General features: G+C 36.5%; 1 protein-coding gene across 1 annotated transcript; it reads right to left on the bottom strand.

Annotated features, from left to right (window-relative positions):
- Positions 1–709: 709 nt before the first annotated feature.
- Positions 710–5,357, bottom strand: LOC126979929 (beta-lactamase-like protein 2 homolog). Its single transcript, XM_050829525.1, has 4 exons — positions 4,966–5,357; positions 4,400–4,560; positions 2,573–2,898; positions 710–1,098 (listed from the first exon to the last, which is right to left on the bottom strand). Exons 1-4 carry the CDS (start codon positions 5,085–5,087, stop codon positions 826–828), a joined length of 882 nt encoding a protein of 293 aa, XP_050685482.1. The 5' UTR covers positions 5,088–5,357; the 3' UTR covers positions 710–825.
- Positions 5,358–9,008: the final 3,651 nt, after the last annotated feature.

Here is a 9,008-nt window from a genome sequence, read left to right as displayed (position 1 = left end):
AAAAGTAAGGAAACTAATTTACGTCCTTGAATTCCTTTGTAATGAAACAGTTTGAGAAATTACCAGGTTTAACATTTATCAGTCGTGCTATATCGTTGTGAGCGCTGCGTCTTGAGCAGGGTGATCGATCGTTTCGCAAACTAATATTTTGATAAATGCCTACACTTGAAAATTAGAGTAAGTGTTGTGTGTACATGTTCCGGCTCGTGAAGCATAAACGCTCTCGTTATGATTTTTAAAGAGCAATTGTTAAGTTTGTCGCAGAGTTAATGATAAAAATTAAATTTACTATTTAACTGTTTTTTATGTACTTGGATAATAGTATTTGACTGAATGTTTCTCTGTGTATTCTTTATCAAAACTATATCCGAAAACAATGTTTTTAATACAATCAAATGCCCTTCTAGTAGCATAATAGTTTAGATAATTTATACGTCTAGATAGACTGTGACAGCTGTGAACAGGTCGAAAAAATAGCGGCGAACTGTTAGCCTCCATTTTCAACAACGCACGCACACTGAAACAAAGGGACTAATTTATCGCGGCAGTAATACATAGCTCATAGTCATGCGTGGCCTAACAGCAAGAGGCTCTATCTAAGTAAAATAGTATGAATGTATCTAAAACAAACAATACTAATATTTTAAGAAAAATAATCTACAACAAGAGTACAATGAATGATAAATCAGTAATCAAAGAAAGTCACAGATACAATAATATAATCATTTTTATTTGTAACAAATCAACAACACCCATAATTATTTAAAGCATAGTATATAGTATCACATTTTGCATATCTTTGAAAATTGCCCCCAAAAAATATCTTTATAAATTACTTTGCCCTGAAATAATTTTCCACTTGTTTTCCCCATTTATATTAATGCATTCAATTTTATTCTCTTTTGTCAACTTAGTTAAATGATGGTTAACATTATATGCGGCTGCTGCCCACAAATGCTCTGGTGTGTCTCTGTAAATAAGTTTCACTAGTTCCATTTCATTAAAATGTTTATTTGCATTATCCTTTAGAGCATTTAAAATTTGATCTTCCCTCATATTTCTATGTTCAATGTAATATTTGATCTTTTCCAAAGGATCCTAGAAAAAATAAAATATTTAAAAAAATTATAATTTATATGCCAAAAATATTGTTATCTTTCTCATTCTATTCCCGATTTTATTTTTTCATTAATTTACTACAATACCGTTGAATGAAAAAGCAAATAATATTTTTTTTATATTAAAAAAGGGAAAGCAATATTAGCAAGAGAGGTAAGGACACATATTGAAAATGGAATATCGCTCATAAACATGAGTAAACACCAGAGGCTAAAATGAGAGTATGCTCTCTAGAAGATATCATAAAATAAAATTTCTTGCTTGTCAGCCATAGATCACATTAAAAGGCATAAAAGGCATTTATTTTCTCAAAATTTATTCCTTTAGAATTCTTTTTGATGTCATTTCTAATAACTACTAGATACTACTACCGCTTCGGAAACAAATGGCGCTCTGAGAGAGAAGAAGCGGCGCAAAAAACTCTCCCAACATTATTTTTTTGCGCTATTTTCAATAAAAATATACAATATTGTACAGTCATCGCTATGAAATAATCACAATCTAGTCCCAGGCTGTCCGATCATTTAGATATTCAGCAGTGGAGTGATAGGATTTACGACAGAGCCATTTTTTTTATAAAACATTTAAATTCATTTATAGATAATGCCTGAACAGTGGCTGTGACTTTATTATAGAATCATATACATTTACCCTTAAAGCTATTATGTATCTTATGAAGCCTACTAGAATTAGTTACAAGCAATCTCTTATTTCTAGTGTTATAATAATGAAAATCACTATTAAGAGCAAAAAGGTGACGATTTTTGTGAACGTTTATTAAATTTTCATAAACGTACTGAGAATGAACAGTCATAATATTTAGTTCTTTAAATTTTTCTTTGAGATTAATATACTTACCTAAATTGTGGGTGTTAAATGGTTATTATGTTATTGCCGGTATTTAATTTATAAATAAAATATACGGCTGAAATAATTACAAATTGCAGCTTAAGAAATAAAGAATTATTCAAAAGATAATAAATACAAATGAGAATATCCACATCGTTAAACTGAATTCAATGGGTCATGCAAAATTATTACTATTACTCACTGTATATATAAATAATATCTATTTAAGATAATAAATTACTTACTAATTTAATAATACGGCTAATTAAAGGCTACTGGAAACCCAAGCGCTGGCAGCTATCTCGGTCAACAGATCAGCCTAGCTATTCAACACGAAAATGCTAGCAGTATTCTAGGAACACTTCCACATAATGAGTTTTAATTTTATGTAGTCACAGTATTGTAAATATAGTTATAAGATTTATTTTGTTTGAATAATAAAAACTTTAATAATTGAACCAGTTAAACTTGATCTAGGAAATAAAACTAAGTTTCACTTGCACCAAACTGGACCAGTATTGAGAAAACTTGAGTTTGTTACATTTAAATATGAAAAAAAATACCGTCGATAAAAAAATCTGAGTGTTGATATGAGCTTACAAACCTCAACAACATTTCCATGTCCCGGATAAATGACACCTGGTTTCAATTCCAATATTCTTTGTAAGCTTTTCATATATGTGTAAAGGTCTTCAAACACTGCTGTTCCCTCCCCCAAAATGCAGTCTCCACTGAACAGTATATTGTCTTCTATTAATGTTAGGACCACATGGTCCGTTGTGTGCCCTGGGGTGTGATGTATTTTTAAAGTTGCTCCTTCCACTTTTATCTCTTGGCCATCTGTTAACCATTTTAATGGTAAGGATGGTGGTAAATCCTTGTCAACTCCATCACTTTCATGTCTTTTATGTTTCCAGATTGTAGGTGATTCTGAAATAAATTGCTTAGCAATTATTGTTATCTTAATTTCAAACACAATAGTAATACCTCTATCATACCAATGACATTTATAGAAAAACTTATTATTTCAAGAGATTTACAAAAATCTTCTCAACACACCTAAACAGATGTTGTTTTATCAATTTTAATTTTTATCATTTTTTTTTATGAAAATACAGGACGAGACGAGCAGGACGTTCAGATGATGGTAATTGATACGCCCTGCCCATTACAATGCAGTGCCGCTCAGGATTCTTGAAAAGCCCAAAAATTTTGAGCGGCACTACAATTGTGCTCGTCACCTTGAGACATAAGATGTTAAGTCTTGTTTGCCCAGTAATTACACTAGCTACGGCGCCCTTCAGACCGAAACACAGTAATGTTTACACATTACTGCTTCACGGCAGAAATAGGCGCCGTTGTGGTACCCATAATCTAGCCGGCATCCTGTGCAAAGGAGCCTCCCACTGGTAAACATGAAATAGAATAGCCAATCATGAATATCAAAAGGATTAAATAGCCCTTTAAATATAGGAGCTAATTTGCAAAATTTGGTACATCTGTATTGCTACATCTGGATGGTCTTGTATCTTGCAAGTAAGATTCAATAGTCATGTGTTATTAATACAAATACATATTTTAAGTTTTGTATGAGAACCGTAAATAAACCTTAAGTCATTGGATCTGATATAAATAAGCAAGGTTAAAAATATAAAACTGTTCAGTTTTGCCATGTATTTTTTATTATTTTGTAACTTGTAAGTAATACATTATATAAATTCAATTTAAAAATATTCTTTAAATAACATATGATTATTACAAAAGCTCAAATGAATAAAACAAACTTCTAATATTATCATAGGTAGGCAACACTCCTTGATTCCTCTGTTTTTACAAGAGAATATGGGCCACAGTACTCACCCAGTACCCTACGGGTGACTGGTATGCTTGTTTGTCCTTCTCGTTCTTAAAGGTGAAGGTAATAATAGGTCATTCTTGATTTTTTCCCAACACTTTGCAAGTTAAGAGAGTCAATGATACAACTTTTAAATAACATAGTACTATTAAAATAAACAATTTAGGATGATCAAACCTCAGGAAGCTCAGAACACATGTTACACATAGCTAACCCTAGCAAACCGCTGCATAAGCATAGTCCCATAAACTTTGCACACGGCACTCGAGGCACGAGGCGCAAGCACAGCAGAAACATGACTTAGGTCATTGACAGTGTTTACCCGATCATGGAACCCATTAGTTGATCTAGCATCGATCAGTAGACATTAGGATAATTAATTGTAATTAGTTACAACTTTCTTTTAATAAATAAGTTGAAGTAAATTTGCATTTTTTTGCATCTCCTGGCTGCAACCAACGTAATTCACATGATCATGTTTATTCAAGCATAATGTCTCTCCTGGAGCTCAATTCAAAGTTAGGCTGTTCAAGTAATTGTTTTTATAATATTTATATATTTTGTAATTTATCATACTTGCTATGGTCCCATAGATATTTTCAACTCCACCAATGTGATCATGATGCCAATGTGTAAGTACAATATGCTCAATATTTATTTTTTCTGCAGATACAACTTCAGATAAATGTTTCTGATACTGTTTGATATCTTTGTCACCTGTGTCCAATAGGATGCGACTGAAAATTAAAGTAATTTAAAGAATAGAATGCACATTATGGAATATATAAAAAAACCAATACTGGGAGACTCTCCTGGAGGGATTTATTCTGCTTTCTTTTGTTTCCAAAGGTGTGGTAGTGCTATAATCAAACAGACTTCCAAAGAATCATTTTTGAGAAAATAAATGATTTTTAAAAAAATTAAAAATATTTTTATTCCATACTATTATTATTATGAGTGCCAAGTGTGATAATAATAGCAAGTGATTAAGAGAAATACAGCATGGTTGTTTACCACTCTCAAGAAGTCATTGGTTGAAAGAAATGAATACTTTTAACTAAAACAATAATGTGTTTATATTTAGCTAATAACAATTTATCTTGACTCTTATCTTTAAGAAAATTAAACTTGACTGTACTTACTCCTTGCCGGTACCGATTAGATAAGTATTTGTTCCTTGAAGGGTCATAGGACCTGGGTTACAACCCAGAATTCTTATTATTCTATTTGATAGCCTAGTTACTGCTGGGATTACAGCTGCCATGGTAAAGTTCGCCCTGACTAATAAAACAAGGCCAGAAGGCAACCGATACCGCGCCGCGTCGTTGAGAGATTACTTCTAAAGTTCAAACTTCAAAGATAAAAAATTATCTTAGGATAAAGTACAACTTTGGCATCCATTTCAGATTTGAAATTATTTATGTAATATGTGAAAATCTCTTTTTTCAACTAGACAGAAAGAAAAGGTTTCGATATGTAATTAGTCCGAGTAGTAAAAAATATTAAATTGAAAATTTCATAAAAATAAGAAACACAACAAACTTTACAAAATAATTCTAAATAAAAGTTCACAATTTGACAGTCAACTGTCAAACAAAGAGGATGTAAATACTATGTATTAAAAGAGGCGAGACTGCGCAAAGATTGACATTTAGTTTAGTATTTTATACGTGCAGTGAGATTTCACATAAGTTTGAAAATGTATTAAGTAAGATAAGAGTATAATCCGGCTAAGTTTGAAAGTGAACAGTTTCTTAAGCATAGTAGTGGATTTCGGATCTCCTTTTCTTAAGATTATAGCTGTCATCTATCAATGACAGCACGTTTCATACAATCGAGTGCATCACTATTTTTTTAGAAATTTCCGTAGATAGAAGATGATGGTTGTGAATAATTGTCCAGAGATATTTAATATTTTCTCACGTGTCTACTCACTACTTGATTAATTAACAGTTTCAACCTTCAAGTGATGGATACACTTCCACTAAAGTGCTGCAGCCACGCTTGTCATTTGAGTCGTGCAGTTTTATTACAACTCGATTCACATTATTGAAATAACCTTTATAGTTATTGTTATTTACATTTTGATGCTTATATTCCGGTGTAACAGCAAGACATTCTCACTTGTGGATGTTGAAAGTGGAAACAGCTGCTAACTCCTCGTTTTTTTTTATGGAATAGTAGGACAAGCGAGCGTACAACGTACAACCTGGTGTTAAGTGATCACAGCCGCCCACATTCTCTTGCAACACCAGAGGAATCACTTGAGCGTTGCTGGCCTTTAAGGAAGGTGTACGCGCTTTTTTTGAAGGCACCCATGTCGAATCGTCCCGGAAAAACACACATTCCACAGCTTAGTAGTACGAGGAAGAAAGCTCCTTGAAACCTTCCCGCACTGAGGACCGCCACACATCCAGATGGTGGGGATGATATCCTAATTTGTGGCGTGTCGTGCGAAGGTGGAATTCGGAGGCAGGAATCAGGTTAAACAGCTCTTCGGAAAACTCTCCATCATAAATGCGGTAGAAGACACACAATGAAGCGATGTCTCTATGCAACGCCAAGTGATCCAGCTGTTGACCATGGCGAAAGCCGTACTGCCGGTCGTTGATCAACTGGCCCTCAAGGTATAGCGAGAGCTGGCAGTAAATTATGCTCTCCATGATTTTGGAAAGCAGGGAGGTAATCGCTATAGGCTTGTAGTTTGCCGGATCAAAACTGTCTCCTTTTTTTGGATCGGATGGACAAGGGCTGACTTCCATGAGTCAGTGACTACGCCTTTTGAATAGACAAGAGTGCCGGAATAAACGCGTAGCACCGGCGTCAACTCAGGCGCACACGTTCTAAGCACGATTGGAGAAATGCTATCCGGCCCGCTCGACTTCCTGACGTCCAACGAAAACAAAGCTCGCCGAACAGTTTTTTGTCTGAACTGTACTTCAGGCATGGAGCTCTGACACCGCGGGATGGTCGGCAGTGTTTTCCCGTTGTCGTCAAGAGTCGAGTTGGAGGCAAAAAGAGTGCACAGGAGATCGGCTTTCTCTTTTGCTGTATGGGCCAGGGTGTAACTCATCATGTGCAACGGCGGCATGGACGGCTGGTTGAAGTTACCAAGAGCAGCTTTCGACAACGACCAGAACTTGCGTGTTCCGGTCGGGTAACTGGAAAGCTGCTCGCCAATTTTGACGACGTGCTTTGATTTCGCACGGGTGATTTTCCGCTTAAAATCTGGAGGAATGGTTATATTTCCTCTTCAGAACTTTGCAGTTCGGATCTTTTGAGCCCAGCGCTGCAACCCAAGTTCGATACGCCTGTTTTTTGCAGTCAGATGCTGCTTTAAAGCAGCATCTGACTGTTCTTCATCAGTTAACTGACGCATCGAACCAGGGCTGTGATCGGCCACCGATCGGTACTACAGAGCTTGGTATAAAAAATATCCATGCCCTGCAGTATCACATCGCCTACTGCAACGGCACAGGCACTAGGATCATCCGAAGGGAAACAAACCTTGCCCCAAGGGTAGGATGCAAAAAAGGAACGCATCCTATCCCAATCTGCTGACTTGTAGTGCCAAACGCGGTGGGTCGCTGGTGGTCTGCGACGTTGGCGTCGGATGGGCACTACATTCCTGACCAGGCAATGGTCGGACGTTCCGAGAGGGGCGTCGACAATGACCTGGTAACTATCGGCGCCATCTCAAGGGGGTGGTGGACGGCGTTTAAATTGGAGTGAATTCCCCTGATGTTACAGAAGTCCACATTAAGCGTGGAGCGGGGTGCCATAGTGTTGCTCCCATATTTTGTTGGGGGGGGGGGGGGGGGGGGGGGTTGCGAAGGGATGGCCTCAGATCCTCGATACTAACTTTTTTAATAAGCCCATAGTCGCCTCTTACGACACCCTTGGGCTTGGGATATTCTTATCGTCGTCGGGGCGTGTTATACTTCTTGGATAGCTTCAGTAAGATAATCAAATTTTTGGACGGCGAAGATTGTACTCAGACTAGAATCACGTAGTCCATCTGAAAATTGTTTAATTATCAATTTTTAATTTCAAAGTCTTAATTCAGAGTAGACACGACAGCTCGGGTACCTGTTACCAATACGTTTGAAGAACCAAGAGCCCAATTATCCCAACACAATACCAAAGATATCCCAGATGTTAGCCTACACGAGATTAGCATGGAGGGCCATAAAACTGCTTAAAAATTTATAAGGCGCCCGCGCCGGGTGCTCATTTACAACTGAATGGTATGTTTCCTCTTCACACAGTTGTATGGGTTAAATTTAAACATGTTTTAGGTGTACTACCACAGAGTGAATGTTCTTTATTTACTTTGTTTGATTTGCTATCATAATATATGCTTTGTTTCATCATTCCATACACAACAATTTCAGGCGAAGTTGTTGAATGAGGATGTCTAGCGGTGCAGGGTAGTTTCTGGTGTGTACGTCGGCGTAGTGCGCATGTATCCTCTTATAGCTGTGTAAGTCTGCTATTGTAATGGTTTGATTCGTTGTCCTGGCCACCAAGCTATCGCTCCATAGGAGATATTTCATCTTAATAAATGTCCGCTGTATGTAGCGATATTTTATTCGAGCTAGACCCCAGGTTTTCCCTATGAGTCTTGCAGTGTTCCATTGAGTCGGCACTGCCGACGCTTCTTCCAGCTTGTGTTCAATGTGCTTGTTCCAAAGCAGCTCACAGCTTGTGCAGTACACCCCCTGGGTTCTTAACTTCATTAGTAAATTTTTATTGGTTATTGAACAGCTTTGGTAATATAAGAATACTTAAGCTGCATTTATTGGTGAAACGTATTAAAACCAACTTTGGAGTATTAGCAGTTAGTCGATGTTGGGCTCGCCATTCTTCAAAAATCGTTAGGTACTTGTAACTATTATCCACCAGAGTCGGTACTTGGCATCTAGTTTGCAACCTAAGCAAACTGAATAGTCACAATCGGTGAACATAGATATTATTTTGTAATAACTTTGGTCTTCCGTTCATTCATTTATTTTTAGGTCAGTCAGATAAAGTCCCTTCTATGACAACGGAGGGAACGGGTCCCATTCAAAATTACCGATTGTTCTTTAGAGAAGCTTTCTGTTTTGTTGTTATTACATAATTTAACTAAATAAACTGAACTTTGAAAATTTGCTAAAAATACCCAGTCGTTATACCATATAAA

The sequence above is a fragment of the Leptidea sinapis genome, chromosome 4, assembly GCF_905404315.1.
Source record: "Leptidea sinapis chromosome 4, ilLepSina1.1, whole genome shotgun sequence".
Lineage (NCBI taxonomy): Eukaryota > Metazoa > Arthropoda > Insecta > Lepidoptera > Pieridae > Leptidea > Leptidea sinapis.
This window is presented reverse-complemented; position numbering and strand designations above follow the sequence as displayed.

Bases quoted from the DNA above. Each gene is read 5' to 3' on its own strand.
- LOC126979929 (XM_050829525.1), bottom strand. From the start codon at position 5,087: ATGGCAGCTGTAATCCCAGCAGTAACTAGGCTATCAAATAGAATAATA. The intron at 4,561-4,965 runs GTAAGTACAGTC...TTTAATTTTCAG, and splicing joins CTAATCGGTACCGGCAAGGA to TCGCATCCTATTGGACACAG. The intron at 2,899-4,399 runs GTATGATAAATT...AATTTATTTCAG, and splicing joins TATCTATGGGACCATAGCAA to AATCACCTACAATCTGGAAA.